This window comes from Dipodomys merriami, unplaced genomic scaffold (genome assembly GCF_024711535.1).
Source record: "Dipodomys merriami isolate MVZ:Mamm:240054 unplaced genomic scaffold, mDipMer1.0.p SCAF_33, whole genome shotgun sequence".
In the NCBI taxonomy this organism is placed as follows: domain Eukaryota; kingdom Metazoa; phylum Chordata; class Mammalia; order Rodentia; family Heteromyidae; genus Dipodomys; species Dipodomys merriami.
In genome coordinates, this window is record NW_027204826.1 from 17701712 (window position 1) to 17719087 (window position 17376).

Here is a 17376-nt window from a genome sequence, read left to right on the forward strand (position 1 = left end):
TGGGGCTCAGTCTTCTGTGGCCACGGCACGCCTGTGTGCCTGGGCACTGTCAATGTGTTTGGGGACTGTCCCTTCATCTGGAAGAGGGTGGCGAGGGGGAAAGAGCAGAGCCCCGGGGCTCGGCCGCCTCCCTGTGGCCACCTCCACCGTGGCAGGCCCCGGAGCGGCTGAGCCTCCTGTCCCCCGCACGGGTCCTTCCTGGCTGGACATCTCCCTTCCGTTCTCACATTTCTAACTTCTCTACCTCCTCCTGGCTTGGGCGGCTTCTTGGCTTCCGTCCAGCCCCGTGTCCCCCCAGCCCCGCCCGCACGGCCGGGAGGCCGGGAGCAGGAGAGCGGCCAGTGAGCGCTCGGTCCAGTCTGCAGCGGCCAGCGAGCGCTCGGTCCAGTCCACCGTGCTGCAGACACTCTGCGTGGGCCCTGCCCGGGCGGCCGGTGGGAGACCAGGCCCAGGCCGCTGCCCTTCAGCCCCCGGGGGGTCAGGGCAACAGAAACGAATGTGGACCAACCTCAGCAGGAGAAAAGCTTCCTGGGAAAGGACGTCGGGCAGCTCACAAAACAGAACGAGTGGTTGAGCCATCAGGCTCGCCTGGGGTGCCGCGGTCAGTCTCCAGCGGAGTCCGGCGCTTGCGATTCAGATTCCAGGGAGGAGAATCTGGCTTGGATGGCAGGGCCTCATAGATTGGGAGAGAGGAAAAGATGGGATTTCGTATCAGAGGAGTGGATGAGTTGATAGGGTTTCATGGGCAAAAGGAAGACCTGCATACACACACACACACACACACACACACACACACACACACACACACACACACACACACACACACACACACACACACACACACACCCCACGCTCTCTGACTTCCATCCAGAACAAGCCCTCTCTGCTTGGGGTATTTCGGGGTGACACGGCCACTCTTACCCCAAGCCCAGCACCACCATGGCCATCTTCCCCTGTCTAGTGTTGTCATAGTCCCACTTCAAAATTCTGTGGGGAAAACCCACCAAGCCGGCGGCGGGTGGTGGCGGCGTGTGTTGACTCTGCCCGGGGACCCTCAAACCTCCATAGCAGCCTGGGCCTGGGCCACGCAGCCCAGGAAGATGCAGGCCCCGGACGGCCTCTCTGCGTGGTGCCTCTGGGGCCGCAGCGGAGTCCCCCCACACCACCTCGCCCTCACCAGCCACTGCCTGCGGCCGCAGGAAGCCTGGGAGACCGGTGAGCGCCTGGCGCAGCCCCAGGGCTTGGCTTTTGCTGCTACAGCATGTTCTCTTGTGGATGGAATGAGGGAGGAGAGGGCCAGGAGAGCACTGTGGGTCTTGACGGCTGGAGAGGCATGATGGGTAAAGAGGGCATGATGGGTAAATAAAAGGAGGCATGATGGGTAAAAGGAGGCCTATCAAGGGCCACATTGGCCAGGGCGGGTGGAGAGGAGGGTGGAGGAGGGGGGAGGGAGGATGAGGGGTGCTCCACACCCCGCTGTGACTCCCGGGCCTTGGTCCAAAGCAAGCAGAGCGGTGGGCCAGGGCGGGGGCTCCTAATCAGCCAGAGTGTGAGCAGACCCCAGGCCCCCGGGTCCCCTGCCACACTCTTCTCATCAGGACACCCACGACCACCCCTCCCCGGCAGAGGCCCCGCAGGTCACGTGACTGGGCAGCGGCCCTGACCGTGTACAAGGCTCTCCCAGGTCGGGGCCACACTTGCCCCAGACCCAGCCCAGAACCGGAGCTCCCCAGGCCCGTCCGCTCGAGTGCGACGCCCCCCGGTGCTGTACACAAGTTTTGCCTGCCTTGCGAAGGAACCACGCGGACGCCAGCCGCCCCGCAGCTGTGTGCACGGGCGCGGGAGTGTGTGCAGGTGTTGTGAGGTCGCTGGCCTCTGAACACGCATCCGACCGCCGCACGGGGAGAACTCTCCCCCGACCCGGCCATAGATCCCAGATACACAGCCCCGACTCCCTCGGGCAGGCAGGACGGGGGACCCTGGTGCCCCGTGAGAGTCACGGTCAGGTTTTCCTCCAGAGGGTTCCTGGGATCTTGTCCTTCTGGCCAGCTGGGTCCGGATACCTGGTGGGAAATCACGGCTTTACCTCGGCAGCTCAAGGCAGACTTGTCGGCCACCCCAAAGTCTTAGATGACAGGAGTTCCTAGGCGATGTCTCAGGGCTGTCTGGCCATTTTGTTTTGTGGGAGCCAGCCATTGCTGAACCACAGCTGGAGGTCTGATTTCCATGCTCACACTGAGAGACCCCTGCCCAGCCTGCAATGCCCGCCCAGCCCACGATGCCCGCCTAGCCCACGATGCCCACCCAGCCTGCGATGATGCCCGCCCAGCCCGCGATGATGCCCGCCCCTCTGCTGCCCAGCGCAGGGAACTACTTTTACCACATCTGACAACTAGCACTCGGGCATAGCTGGGAGGGCATCTGTGTCTGTGTTCTGGGCCTGCGGAGACGGGAGGCCGGGGGGCGGGGGGCTGGGTGCATGCCAGGGACCCAATAAAGCATTTGTGCCACCCTAAACCTCTGAATTCCTGCCTTTCTTGTTTTTTTTTAATCAGCATCATCATCATCACTTTGCAGTACTGGCTTCATGCTTGCTAGGTTGGTGCTCAAGTGCTGAGTCAAATCTCCAGCCCTTTTCTGGTGGGAGGTGTGGGTCCGAGGAGCCAGGCAGAGGAAACCATGGGCGGGGACCCTCGGGCCTGCGGGTGGCGGCTCTCCCCCCCGCCGGGCACATCTGGCCCCGCTGCCACCGCCGCCGCCGCTCCTGAGGACCGCAGCAGTTTGCAGACAGGAGCGGGTCCCCGGCAGGCGCCGCCCTTGCGGGTCACCCCACAGCCTCAGACCTGACCACGCCCAGGACAGAGGAGGCCCCGGACGGAGGGGCCTGCCCGCACAGCGGCCTGACAAGGAGCCGTGAGGATCCGCACGGCCCAGCGGGCAGCTGCTCTGCCCGGGCTTTGAGCGATCCTCGAGTCAAACGTCAACCACGCATCCAGGCCGGGAACTCCGCCCGTGGACAGTTCCGGTAGAATCCTCGCTCTGGGCTATTGGGGATGGGGGGCTGAGAAAGTGCCTTCCTCCCCTGCAGGCGTGGGAAGCCGGAGCTGAATCCCGGCCACGCAGCCACACCGTGGGGGGGGGGGGAAGGCAGGGTCATTCTTTTGTGAATGAGAATGCTTCTCCCCACGGGGAGTGCATGGATTCTAGGAGAACTTTGTGCAGAAAGATAAAGAATAGGGGCAGGGAGCAGAGGCTCATGCCTGTAGTCCCAGCCACTCAGGAGGGGAAGATTCCTCACACACAGCTGGGAATGCAACCTGTCTACAAGAAAATGTATCGGGGGTGACAGGCAGTGTCCACCGCCGGGACATCCCGGGTCTCTGCCTGTGGTCTTCGTCCCCTGCACGCATTTGTGCTCTGAATGACACAGGACCTGCTTTCCAACGAAACAGATGTGAGTCGAAGCCGGCGGCAGTGGACCCCGTCCCACGCAGGAGAGAAGCAAGCGGGGGACCCGCCTTGGCCAGGTCTGAGCGGGCTCCCTGCCTGCTGCCGGCGCCTGGGCGGGGTGCAGCAGCGTGGGCACACGGCTCTGCCAGCCCGGCCAGGGCCGTCTGGATGACAGGAAGGGCGTCCCTGTGGCCAGGGGCAGAGTGAGGGGAGGCCTGGTCCTGGGGCCACCGAGGCTGGAGGAGGAGCACCGCCCGGCGCGCTCCCCAGGGCTCCCAGCACCCACCAGAGGGAGCCGGAGAGTCCCCCCTCGGCTCAGCCCCTGGGCGGCGGAGGCCTGGCCGCAGTACTGTGGCGATGACAGGCCTCCAGGGCCCGTTATCTTAGCAGACGGGCTCCTCACTTCTTGCCCAGGCTGGCCTGGGCTGTGATCCTGCAATTCGTGCTTTTCGGATGACAGGTTGCACGCCGCCATCCCCAGCTATTTTGTTGAGATGAAGTCTCATACACTTTTTGCTGGGGCTGCCCTAAAAACTGCAATCCTCCCGATTTCAGCCTCCCAAGAAGCTAACATTGGACTGGGGGGAGAGGGGGGAGTGGCCCAGGTGGTCTAGGAGGCAGGAAGGCTGAGTTCAAACCTTAGTAGAAAAAAAAAAAAAAACTAAGATTATAGGCATGAGCTACCACACCCTCCTCCCCCTCCTCCCCCTGCTCCTCCTCCTCCTCTTCCTTCTCCTCCTCTTCTTCCTCCCCCCTCCTCCCTCCCCCTGCTCCTGCTCCTCCTCCTCCTTCTCCTTCTTCCCTCCCCCCCCCCCAATCGAACTCTTGAACCTCCTGCCTCAGCCTCCCGAGTTCAGGGATTACAACCATGCGTTACCACGCCCGCCCAGCGCAAGAGTACCATTAATTATTAAAGAGATGTGTTGACCCCTTGCGGAAAAGCTTCCTGTTTACTTTGAAGACGGAGGAACTGAAGTGTTTGCCCCTTTGCTCTGTACCCGGTTTTGCTTAGGCATTTGTTGGAATGAAACAAGATACAGGAGAAGAAAATGCTGTGACTTTTGCCTGGTGTGTGTGACTGTGTCAGGCTGCAGAGCTGACACGCACTTCCTGTCTGTGTCAGCCCCACTCCGTACCCCATCTTCCCGCTCAGGGGGACGGCAGCTCCTAGAACAACCGCCCCTCCAGTGAGAGGAGACAGATGCAAAATGAAGTTGAGGTGCGGGGCTGGGGGCGGGCATGCACGCAGCTTCTGGGGGAGGGGCCTGGGGCTAGGCCTGGGCGGGGTGGGGGTGGGTGGGAATGAGGAGGGGAGACTTTGGGGGCTGCTGTGCCTCCCCTCCCTCATCTCCTGGTCCCCGGCCAGAATTCCTGGGCCCACGCCCAGCACCCCCCCCCCCCCGTCCTGTCTCTGGACTCTGCCCCGAGTTCTGCTGAGATGACAAGGCGGGGCTGGCGGGAGCAGCCTGGACCCAGTCCCCTGCAGTGCGGCGTCCAGGCCACCTGTCACCAGACCGTGAGTAGGACCCGCGCCCTGCGCGGGGAGGACCCACTGTGTGAGGGGGTGTTTGGGTTAAGTGGGGGTGCTTCCTAAGGCAAGGAAGGAGGGGAGGCAGGAATGGGAAGGAAGGCCTCCTTACCGCTCCTTCCTCTTTGATTTGAGGCAGAGAATCGAGACACACACACACACACACACACACACACACACACACACACACACGCACGCACGCACATGCAGCACAGGCTGGATTTGAACTTAAGATCCTCCTGCCTCAGCCTCTCCCGTGCGTGGCTGGCTCGACTCTCCCTGACAGTAGCACCGCGGTCCGGTCCGTGAGCAGCTTCTGCTTCCGGGAGGCGTCGGCGTCCGGGGAGGGCGAGGGTGCAGATGGGCCTCGGTGGGGCCTGGCTGGATCGCCGGATGAGGCGCCCCGCTGGCGCCCTGCTGGCGCCCCGCGGCATCCCCGTGGCATCCCGTCTTTGGCCCCGGGCAGCTGCGGGGAGTGGCTGTGGCTCGGCGCCCTTCGGGCGCGCTGTGGGCGCTGGCCGTGGCTCGGCCTGCAGACTGGTCTGGCACAGGCCCACGGCTGAGCTGGACAGGTACCCCAGGCGCTGGGGTCCCGCCCGGGCATCCGCGCCCCCCCGCCCCTCTCCTCAGACCCCTCCTCTGGCCCCGCTCTGTCTTTCAGCTGGACGGTCCAGCCCATGGCAGAGGCCTTCTCCCTGGCGCCTGCGGCCCGCGGCCTGGACAACATGGGGGCCGAGTTCTTGGAAAGAATGGTCTGTCCACGCCCTGCCTGCGCATCAGCTCCCGGGGCCCGGGTGGCCGAACCCCCGCTCCCCTCAGCCCCTCCTCCCCCAGGCCCTACCAGTGCTGCCCTGCACAGTCCTGCACAACCCCCCCCACAGTCCCGCACAGCCCCGCACACAGCCCACATACACACAGACCCACACACACACAGCCCCACACACAGCCCCACAGCCCCACACACAGCCCCACACACACACAGCCCCACACACAGCCCCACACACAGCCCCACACACACAGCCCCACACACAGCCCCACACACACAGCCCCACACACACAGCCCCACACACAGCCCCACACACAGCCCCACAGCCCCACACACACAGCCCCACAGCCCCACACACAGCCCCACACACACAGCCCCACACACACAGCCCCACAGCCCCACACACACAGCCCCACAGCCCCACACACACACAGCCCCACACACACAGCCCCACACACACACAGCCCCCTCCCCGCCCTGCACAGCCTGCACACAGCCCACCCCCAGCCCTGTACAGCCACACACAGCCCGCACAGCCCCATACCGCCCGGGCAGTGGGGAGGAGGGGCAGGGGGCCTCGGGGGCCTGGGGGAGTGCACGGCCTTGTCCTTGCTCCCCACCGGCCTGCCGGAGGCCGATGGAGGACCGCGACCAGACCGGCCCTCCTCAGTCTGACGGCGACCCCTCACGGCCCGGGGCGCGCGCATGCCCTGGCTTTAGGAGGAAGGCCGGTTCCCAAGGCCCGCACAGCCGCAGGTCGGGGACGGCTGGAGCGCCGTGCACCCCGGGCCCTCCTCCCAGTGGTAGGTGACCAGTGCCCCCCCCGGGGTGGGGGAGGCCACCTTCCCGCCCGTCGGTCTCTGGGACACCTTGGACACTTTGGGGAGCCCCAAAGCTCCGTTCAGATTCCCGAGCTGGGCCTTGAACAGGGCCATTGCTGCAGCCCCTGCGGGAGCTGAGCACAGACAGGGAGGGGCCGGGGACACCCCTAAAGAGCGGCCAGTCTGCTAGACGCTCAGCCCGACGGCAGCGGGGCACCCGCCGTGCCCCAGCTCCCCCCTGGGCCAGGGCGCGGCCGACACACCAGACCCGAGTTTGCAGGGCTGCGGGTGCCTTTCACACTGGGAATGCCCATGGGGGATGCTGGGGGGTCGGGGAGCTAGGAGTCCCCACCGGGTGGGAGCTCAGAAGCACCCCGTGGACCCCGTGGACCCCTCCCCAGGAGGAGCCTGCAGCTGGTTCAGAGAGCCAGAAGCTTCTGCCAGGAGCACGCCCAGCTGCTGCGCTGGATGGTCACAGGCCTGCTCTGCACAGGTGAGGGCCTGTCCCGCCCAGGACGCCGTCCATCCGCCCGTCACAGGCACGGCCCGGGGAGCCCCAGCGGGCCGGGCGTCAGGGAGGACCTCCAGGAGGAGGTGGCCTTCAGTGCCGGGGGTGGGGCAGAGGTCAGGCAGGTGGAGGAGAGAAAGGCGCGAGGCGGGAGCCTGCACCTGAGCGGGGAACGAAGGTGAGCCCGGTGGGCACCGGCGCGGGAGTCCGGTGTGGCCGCAGGGTAAGGTTCCAGCGGAGGAGTGCTGTGCGGGGGGGGGGGGGGGGCGGGGGGGAGGGCGTGTGTGCGTGTGTGCGTGTGTGTGTGTGTGTGTGTGTGGCTGCACCAGCCTGTGGACCGTTCACTCCGCACGCCCCTCCGCCAGTAGCTCAGGTCTGAATCCACAAGGCTCGGTGCGCACCTGAGGCCGGCGGTGCTGGGAATCCCCCGGGGTCTCAGGCAGGCCAGGCCAGCTCTGTGCGCGGTCCGCCTCCCGAGGAAAGCCAGCCTGGGCCAGGGTGGGGCCGGCCATGCCCAGCCTCCGCGTGAGACTCTCGGGGCGGGAGGGGGCGGGTCGCGGGCAGGTCGCAGGCAGGGCGCAGGCGGCCAGCCTCACCAGCGCGCCGCTGTCACCGCAGCCTACGCGGCCTTCCTGCTGCTCGCCTGCCTCCTGGACGTGCACAGGGCCCTGGCGCTGCTGGTCCTTACGGGACTGGCCCTAGTCTTCCGGGCCCACAGCCTGCTGAAGAGGCTTCTGGGGCCGAGGCTGGGCAGGTGCATGGCGTTCCCATGTGTGGGGCTCCCCGGAGGTCCCCGTCTGAACCTCTGGTTTAAGAGGTAAGTGGGGAGGGGGCTGGGAAGGTGGCTCAGGGGTAGAGCGCTTGCCTTGTGTGCATGAGGCCCTGGGTTCAATTCCTCAGCACTGCATAAGCAGAAAATGCCAGTAGTGGCACTGTGGCTCAAGTGGCAGGGCGCTAGCCTTGAGCTGAAGAGCTGAGGGACAGCGCCCAGGCCCAGAGTTCAGGCCCCATGACCACCACGAACAACAAAAAGAATGCCCATGCATGTGCGTAGGGATGCGCTGTGTGCGTGTGTCTGGGGGTTCTCAGGTGTGCCCGGGTGTGAGGCGCGGGGCTTCCTGCCTCTCTCTGCAGGGGTCTGGCGCTGGCTGCCGCCGTGGGCCTGGTCTTGTGGCTGTCTCTGGACACGTCCCAGCGGCCGGAGCAGTTGGTCTCCTTCGCGGGGATCTGCGTGTTTGTCCTCTTCCTCTTTGCCTGCTCCAAGCACCGCCGTGCCGTGAGTGCCTGGCTGCGTGGCTGGCTCCATGTCCCCCGGCAGCCTCGCCCCGAGAGCCTGGAGTGGCGTAGGCCCGGACGGCGGGGATGCAGCGTGGAGGAGCTGGCTGTCAGGGGCGGCTGCGGCTTCTCCTGGAGCCCCAGCAAGTCTGTGGGCTCAGGGCCTGCCCCCCACGAGCATACTCGCCCGTGCCAGTGAAGGGGCAGCCCCTGAGTGACCCCGTTCGCCTCTGCTGGGCCTCGCGCAGCTCTGTCCATGGGGGGACATGCGGGCGCCGGCCAGGCAGTGAACCCCGAGGCCACGGCGGGGGGACGTGGCGCGGCGCGCCCGGGTCCGGACGGGTTTTCCGCGGTTCCTTGGTTAGGCTGTGGCACAGCGCCAGCTGCCGCTCTGGTGTGGACACCGAGAGGACGCGACCCCGTCCCCCGGGCCACGGCTCGCCCGTCCCCGGTCCCCCAGCCCCACTCGCGCGCCCTGTGTGGAGCGCGAGCGGCCGAGCTCACGGGACCCTCCGCGGCAGGTGTCCTGGCGCGCCGTGGGCTGGGGCCTTGCGCTGCAGTTTTTGCTCGGACTCTTCGTCATCCGAACAGAACCTGGATTCGTTGCCTTTCAGTGGCTTGGGGAGCAGATCCAGGTGAGTCCTGGGGACCCCGCGGGGAAGGGGGGGCACTGTGTTGGGAGGATGGAGGGGGAGGCAGCCACCGAGATGGCCAGGGCCCAGGAGGGCAGATGGGACCCGAGCCCCGGTGGCGGGGGGCGGGTGCCGGCCCGGCAGCTGCCCTCGGCTCAGGCTGGGCTGCAGCCGGGTGAGCAGCCCGGAGCAGAAAAGCCCTCAAGGGTCAGTGCCCAAGCCCCAAGACCAGCACACACCCGCATGCACACACACACACACACACACACACACACACACATGCATTCGTGCACACACACACACACACACACACACACATGCATTCGTGCACACACACACACACACACAACGGTGGATTACTGCTTTGGTGTGCATCGATGGACACACCCCGCCCAGAGCCCGGAGGCCCCAGGTCCCCCCTCCCTGCCCCCCCCATCTGTGGCCACAGCATCCCACCTCCCGCCCTCCCCTGACCCTGCCTCCCCTGACCCCTCCTGTGTCAGGTCTTCCTGAGCTACACCGAGGCCGGCTCTCCAGCTTCGTGTTTGGGGAGGCGCTGGTGAAGGAGGTCTTTGCCTTTCAGGTGGGTGAGCTCTGGGTCCCGGCCCAAGGCAGGGCACGGAGGGGAGCCCGGCGCCTTTCCCGACCACCCCCACTGGGACAGGAAGTGCTCAGGCTGGGGGAGGGCGGGCAGCGGTGGACGGGTGGGCAGGCAGTGTGGAGAGGGCAGAGGCTCCCGGCGTGGCGGTGGGCCCGTCCAAGAGTCCAGGCCCTGCCAGTCCCTTGTCACTGCCCGGCCCACCCGGCCGCTGCTCCGCCAGGTCTTGCCCATCATCGTCTTCTTCAGCTGCGTCATGTCGGTGCTCTACTACCTGGGCCTCATGCAGTGGGTCATCCTGAAGGTGAGTCCATGCCCCCTGACCTCCCGACCTCCCGACTATACTCCCTAGAATGCCTTGACCCTGCGGTCCACACCTCCCAGAATCTTCTACTCCCAGCGTTGGGAAGTCCTTGCACCTCTGACTCTCTCCCCCCTCCCATCTCTCTCTCTCTCTCTCTCTCTCCCTCTCTCTCTCTCTCTCTCTCTCTCCCTCTCTCTCTCTCTCTCTCTCTCTCTCCCTCTCTCTCTCTCTCTCTCTCTCTCTCTCTCTCTCTCTCTCTCTCTCTCTCTCTCTCTCTCTCTCTTGCTCTCCTCCCTCTCTCCTCATGAATGCTGCCTGCTCCCTTCCAGATTGCCTGGCTGATGCAGTTCACCATGGGAACCACAGCCACGGAGACCCTGAGTGTGGCGGGAAACATCTTTGTGAGCCAGGTGGGTACAGTAGGGGACCCCATCTCCTGGAGCTCAGAAGCACCCAGAAGAGCCGCTGAGCCTCCTCCCGGGGTCTCCCGACGCTCCATGGGGGGTCCCCCGCTCACTGCCCGCAGTCCCACACTTCCCACCACTCTGCCACTCCAGCCTATCAGCTTAGAAACTCACAGATCCTTCCTCCCAGGGTAAACTGAGGCTGGGCCTGGGCTGAGGACAAGCTTGGTGTTCTAGCTCACTTCTTCCTGCTGGATCTTTCCACAGCCTCCCCCCCTTTTGGAAAGTGTATTTCCAGTGTGATGTGGGCTCCAAGGGTGCCGCCAGCCCCCAGTCCCCTCAGCTCCTCCCGGGCGGGGCCGCTGGGGGCTGCTGCACGCTGGGGTCCCCCAGACCCCTTTGCCAAAAGGTGCTCTGTTTCATTGGATAGTTGGGGGAACTTTGGAGAATTTTTATCCTTTTTTGTTGTTGGTCATGGGGCTTGAGCTCAGGGCCTGGGTGCTGTCCCTCAGCTCTTCAGTTCATAGCTGCCACTTTACCTCTTGAGCCATAGTGCCACTTCTGGCTTTTTCTGCTTATGTGGTGCTGAGGAATCGAACCCAGGGCCTCAGGCATGCAAGGCAAGTGCTCTACCAGGGAGCCACCTTCTCAGCCCGACGCTCGGCTCTTTTTAATGCCGTGGCACACCTGTCCGTGTTTTTCTGCCGTGCACACCTCGAGGGTGTTGAGTTTGCTTCTCTGATTTCAGCTAATTACCACAGATATAAGCTAAGTTGTCTCCAGTGTCCCCGGGGCTTTCAAATGAAGCCTGTGCAGTGATATAAAGACACCTCCCCCCTCCACTGTGGGATCAGACATGTCCCCTGCTCCAGCCTCCTTGGCTTTCCTGGGTCTCGAAGGGTGTGGGGAGCGAGGCCCGGGTGCCCGCGTGCCAGGATCGGATGGCAGTGTGGCTCCCGGGCGGGCCCGTGGGACCCCTGCCCCGGGCAGGGCGAGGGGAGGGGTCCACAGCCCGGCTGGGCCGCCATCTTTCCCATCTGTAGACGGAGGCTCCTCTGCTGATCCAGCCCTACTTGGGGGACATGACGCGGTCGGAGGTGCACGCCGTCATGGTGGGGGGCTACGCCACCATTGCGGGCAGCCTGCTGGGCGCCTACATCTCCTTCGGGGTAGGAGCCCGCCCCCTGCCTGCCACGTCCTACCCGCCCCCAGGCGCCCCCACTCCATCGGTCTGTGGTAGTCGGGCTGCGGGGCTGGGGATGGGAGCGGCAGGCAGGCCTGGTGTGCGGGGGGGGGGTCCCCGGTGTTCCCCCTCCCTCCCCACCTCGCTCCACTTAACGAGCATCCAGGCAAGGCACCAGGCAAAGTGCCGCCGCCAGGCCCCCGTGGGATGGAGGGGGCTCAGAGAACCAGCGCGGTGGGGGGCATCAGAGTCCGGTCTGTCAGACTCCCAAAACGGTGCTCGTTTCTCCACCGTCCCACACCTGGTATCCCTGGGGATCTGTGCAGCCCCGGCCTGGGCTCGACTGCCCTGGGACCCCAGCACCGCATGTCCCTAGGTCAAAGCCCAGCGGTGTCACCAGGCCCCGCCCGCCGCGTCCCCTGCCCCCCCCCCCACCTGGGCTGGCGCTTTCCACGTGCAAAACGCTGCCAGCCTTCTGAAAGGCTCTGCTCTCCTTTGCTTCTTCCCAACAACCCAAGAAACGCTGGGGTGCTGTGCAAGTTCAACAGAAAATCTCTTCCCGCCAGCCTCCGGAGGCGCCGGCCAGGGCTGCGGAGAAGCTCTCTCCTGCCCCGCCTGGCTGTCGCTGCCACTGCTCTGGCCCGAGTGCCTCCCTCCCTGGCCTCCCCCTCCCCACCAGCCTCTCACTCCACCTCTGGATTCCAGACACCTTCCTCGTGACCTCTTGCCTCCAGGTCCCGGGGTCCCGTTGCTGGTACTGGGGTGTCCCTGGGCTAGTGGTTACCACAGGCCCCGTGAAACAGACAAACCCCTCACACAGGGCAGCTGAGCTCGCGAAAGGCCCGAGGGCAGGGCCAGGCTGTGAGACACTTAGCACAGAAGAAAATAATGATCAATAATCCGGATGGATTAGCTAAAATGGGCGTGGTAGCTCACTCCCGTAATCCTAGGTACTTGGTCGGATCAAAGCTTAAAGCCAGCCTAGGCAAAAAGTGAGACCCCCATGTCAACAGAGAGCTGGGCTTGGAGTTGTGAACCTGACATCCCACCTACGTAGGAGGTATAAACGGGAGGCTCAAGGTTCAGGCCACCTGGACAAAAAGTGAGACACCATCTCAAAAATAACCAGAGTGCTAGAGGCATGGCTCAAGCGGTAAAGCACCTGCCTGGCAAGTTCAAACTCCAGGACGGCCAAAAATTAAAATTAAAAACTAATTTGACTTGCCGGGCGCTGGTGGCTCACGCCTGTAATCCTAGCTACTCAGGAGGCTGAGATCTGAGGATCGCGGTTCAAAGCCAGCCCGGGCAGGAGAGACCGTGAGACTCCTATCTCCAATAAACCACCAGAAAACCAGAAGTGGCGCTGTGGCTCAAGTGGTAGAGCGCTCGCCTTGAGCTGAAGAGCTGAGGGACAGCGCCCAGGCCCAGAGTTCAAGCCCCACGACCGACAAAAAAAAAAAAAAACTAATTTGACTTATTTCTTTTTACTTTTAAAACTTCTGCTGCCCAGAGGGACAGTGGGCTTGGGATGGTGGAGGCGGGGGGGGGGGCTGGGCCATGGAAGTGTGCAAGGTTTCTGAGAGGGGTCTGTGTGCGGGCCTCACCGCTGCCTAGGACTCAGCCCACGCGAGGGCTGATCTGGGCCACCTCTGAGGGACCCCAGCTCGGCTTCCAGAGCCATCAGCTACTGGGAGGAACCCAGAGCCTGTGGTTAGTTCCTTGGGGGCTCAGGGTTCAGCACTACACCTTGCTTGCAGACGCCCCGGGGCACTTGTGGGGTGCTGTGTGGAGGGCCTGTGACCCTCCACGTGTGAACAGTCATGCATGGCAGACGTGGGTCCACCTGAGCCTGGCTCGAGGCCCCCCGCCGCCCTGGGCCAGGCCCCTGCTGGCACTCTTTCTGTCTGGCTCTTCCCAGCCCACACTTCTCTCTCCCTCTCTCTCTCCCTCGCAGATCGACGCTGCCTCTCTCATCGCGGCCTCTGTGATGGCGGCCCCGGGCGCCCTGGCTCTCTCCAAGCTGGTCTACCCCGAGGTGGAGGAGTCCAAGTTCAGGAGTGGGGAAGGGGTGGAGCTGAGCTCCAGGTGAGTGGCTGGGGGGGGCGCAGGCACCAGGGTGGGGGGGCTATGGGTCCCACCTGGTGGCAAGCGTGTGTGGACGACTCTCAGCTGCCCCTTCTCCTTCCCTCCTCCACAGCCACCTGGTCACCCTCTGTGGGCCCCTGGGGACACTTTTAAACCAGCACAGGACACAGGGCGGGGGGCAGCGGGGAGACGCCCAGCCCCCACACCAGGCTCTGGAGTAGACCGCGAGCTTCTATCATTTTATATTTTTTGATGTTGTTGTTGGTTGTGAGATTTGAACTCAGGGCCTGGGCGCTGTCCCTGAGCTCTTTTGTTCAAGGCCAGTGTGCTACCACTTGAGCCACAGCGCTGCTTCCAGTTTCCTGGTGGTTCATTGGAAATAAGAATCTCACGGACACTTGCCTTGCATGCATGAGGCCCTGGATTCCATTCCTCAGCACCACATAAGCAAAAAAGAAAAAAGCCGGAAGTGACGCTGTGGCGCAAGTGGTAGAGCGCTAGCCTTGAGCTGAAGAGCTGAGGGACAGCGCCCAGGCCCAGAGTTCAGGCCCCATGACTGGACCCCAAAAAAAAAAAAAAAAAAAAAGAATCTCATGGACTTTCCTGCTTTGAACCAATCCTTAGATCTCAGCCTCCTGAGTAGCTCGGATTACAGGCGTGAGCCACCGGTGCCTGGTTCGTTTTACATTTTCTAGTGGTTATCTTTATAAAAAGTTAAAAAAAATAAATGACTTTAATAGCATATTCTGCATAGCTTAATATATGCAGAATATTTTTCATTTCATCATTTAATCAACATAGTTATGAGATATTTTGCTCTCTCTCTCTTTCTCTCCCCCCCCCCCGCCCCAAATTCCTCAAAACCCGGGCTGGTTTTCACTCAGAACACAGCTCACTCTGGGTCAGCCGGCTCTCTCCTGAGGGTCAAAGCCGCACGTGGCGGCGGCTCCCGCCCTGCCCGGTACACTCTGGAACCCGGTCTTCCCCTGGTCTTCCCTGGCGCCTTTCTCGGTGTCTGGGGGACGCGGGGCCCCTCTGGTCCCCAGCCCTCTGCGCCAGGTCCCTCTCTGAAGCCTTGCGGCTTGCGGACATGGCGTCCTGACCGCTGTCCCCTCCCTCGCGACAGAGCCGCTCAGAACCTGGTGGAGGCGGCCAGCAGCGGGGCCGCCGTCTCCGTCAAGGTCGTGGCCAACATCGCCGCCAACCTCATCGCCTTCCTGGCTGTGCTGGCCTTCGTCAACGCCGCCCTCTCCTGGCTGGGCGCCATGGTGGACGTGCAGGGGCTCAGCTTCCAGGTGGGCCCCGCGGCGGGGATGGGGTGCGAGGGAGGGTGGCGCCCCGCGAGCCCCGTCCCAGCCCCTCCTCCGCCGTGTCGCAGCTCCTCTGCTCCTACGTCCTGCGGCCGGTGGCCTTCCTGATGGGCGCCGCCTGGGAGGACTGCCCCCTGGTGGCCGAGCTGCTGGGCATCAAACTGTTTCTGAACGAGTTCGTGGCCTACCAGAGGCTGTCGGAGTACAAGCAGCGCCGCCTGGCGGGGGCTGAGGAGTGGGTCGGCGGCACCAAGCAGTGGATCTCGGTGAGTGGCCCGTCCGCGCCCAGGACGGGGTGGCCTCCCGGGTGCCAGGCCCCTCCCGTCCTGGGGGCCAGCTGCTTCCCCGTACCCGGCCCCCAAACCAGGGGGCGGAGCCCAGTCACATCAAGGGTGGGGCGTTAAGATGGGGGGGTTGGAGGATAGACGGGGGCTGTCCTTGAGCTCACTAGGGTGAGGTCCCGGCAGGGAGCGGGGCGCAGCGGGGAGGGAGACCCCGCGTGGAGGGCAGGGAGCCTTGCCGCCACCGCCTTCCCGACTCCCCTGCGCTTTTAGGTGAGAGCGGAAATCCTCACCACCTTCGCCCTCTGCGGGTTTGCCAACTTCAGCTCCATCGGGATCATGCTGGGGGGCCTGAGTGCGTGGCAGGGAGGACCCCCGTCCCGCGCAGGGGCTGCAGCCTGTGCCTCCCGCAGCCCTTGGGCGCCACGGCGTGGGGGGGCCTCCATCCCGGCTCAGGGAGGATGCTCCCCTCCCCGTCCCTTTCTGCTCCCCCTCTGCCCTGCCCCTCCCAGCCCTCCCTGCTCGGCTCGCAGGGACCAGGCCGGAGCAGGTGCTGGGTCTGGAGGGCGGAGTCTGGGGAGCGCTGGGTGGCTGGGCTGTGACCTCACAGGGGGGCGCGGGGCGTGGCTGGCGGGGGGCGGCCTGCTTCGGGCCCTGAGCGCCGCTCTCCTCGCAGCCTCCCTGGCCCCCCGGCGCAGGGGCGACTTCTCCCAGATCGTGCTGCGGGCGCTGCTCACGGGGGCCTGTGTGTCTCTGGTGAACGCCTGCGTGGCGGGTGAGTGGCCCGCGTGTCCCCTGTGAATGCCCCTGTGGTGGGCGGAGGCGGGCTGGGCCAGCTCGGGGCTGGGGCTCCGACCCCGGCCGCTTTCTCCCCGCAGGGGTCCTGTACGTGCCCAGGGGGCCAGAGGTGGACTGTGCGTCCCTCCTCAACAGCACCCTCAGCGGCAGCAGCTTCGAGGTGTATCAGTGCTGCCGTGAGGCCTTCCAGAGGTGAGGGCCGGGGCAGGGGGGGCGGGGGGGGGCCCGGACTGGGCTGGGTGGGGGCTGAGCACCAGAGAACAGAAGGTCCGGCTCTGGGGCACAAGGATGGCCGCCGCCGCAGCAGCTGTGGCCACGGCCAGGGGAGGCAGACACCAAGGTGTGAGGATCCAACTTGGGGACCAGGGACCCGGCGTGGTGAGTCCCCCGCCCCCCGCCCCCCGCGGAGGCTCCACTGCCCATCACCTTCTCCACAGCCTGGAGCTCGACCCTGCGCTGGGCCCGCAGGCTCTGAGCAACTGCTGCCGCTTCTACAACCACACGGCCTGCGCCTAGCCAGGGGCGCCCCCTCCGCAAGCCTGTCCTCACCCTCCCTGCGCCCCTCCTCCAGGAGTCCCCCTTTCACCTGCCCCCCCACCGGTGGGAAGGGTGTGGGGGAACTGGGGGGAGAGGCCCCTCCCTCTCCTGCCCCGCCTCCAGCAGCTCCTGGTCACACCCAATGCCTCCTCCCCCCCTCTCCCCTGCACTCCTGGACCTCTGCCCTAGGATGCCCCCCCCCCAGGCGTCCCAAGCAGGGTCCGGGAACACTGGGAGCACCGTCCAGCGGTGCAGGGCTCCGAGGCCGAGGCCCGCTCCGTTCTGGAAGTGCGGGGCTAAATAAAGTGAGCGCTGGCTTTGCTCTGGGTGTCGCTGGATGGATCGATGCACTGCCCTGCTATTTTAGAATAAGAACCTTTTTCTTGATATTGGGGCCTGAACTCGGGGGCTCCTGCTTGCCAAGACAAGGCACTCTACCAGCTGAGCGGTGCTGCTAGCATTGTTATTGTCCAAGTAGGTGTGGCTGTGCCCGAGCCGGCTCCCAGCGCGCTCCTCCTACTCGTGTCTGGGGACAACAGGCCTGTGCCCTCGCGTCCACACATTGGGGCGGGGGAGAGGGGAGAGGTGAGTCAACTCAGGAAAGCTATATGTGCGCCAAGCTCACTCCTCCCTTTCCTGTGGACTAGTAGAGTGTATGTGCTTGTGTGCATGTGCACACTCAGGCGGGCACGTGTGTGTATGTGTATGTGGAGTGTGTGTGTATGGGTATGGGTATATAGTCTTGGGGCTTGAACTCAGGGCTTTGGTCTGTGCGGCGAACGCCTTCTCGACCAGCGAGGAAGAACGACCACCACACCAGGAGTCTTCTCAGATCACACTTTATTGGAGAGCCTTCTTACTTGTAGGAGAGCTTGAGCGCGAGAGAGCGTGCACAG

The 17376-nt window shown here is 64.5% G+C and overlaps 1 protein-coding gene across 1 annotated transcript; it reads left to right on the forward strand.

Moving 5' to 3' along the window:
* The first annotated feature begins 4947 nt into the window (after positions 1 to 4947).
* Slc28a1 (solute carrier family 28 member 1) lies at positions 4948 to 16808 on the forward strand. Its single transcript, XM_070043331.1, is given in 19 exon segments — positions 4948 to 4966; positions 5640 to 5730; positions 6465 to 6547; positions 6967 to 7058; positions 7692 to 7890; positions 8208 to 8349; positions 8870 to 8983; positions 9484 to 9510; positions 9513 to 9563; positions 9802 to 9882; positions 10212 to 10292; positions 11330 to 11455; positions 13424 to 13554; positions 14681 to 14849; positions 14933 to 15130; positions 15419 to 15500; positions 15822 to 15920; positions 16024 to 16135; positions 16381 to 16808. Coding segments are annotated over 18 exon segments (1941 nt in total). The 5' UTR covers positions 4948 to 4966; positions 5640 to 5655; the 3' UTR covers positions 16460 to 16808.
* Positions 16809 to 17376: the final 568 nt, after the last annotated feature.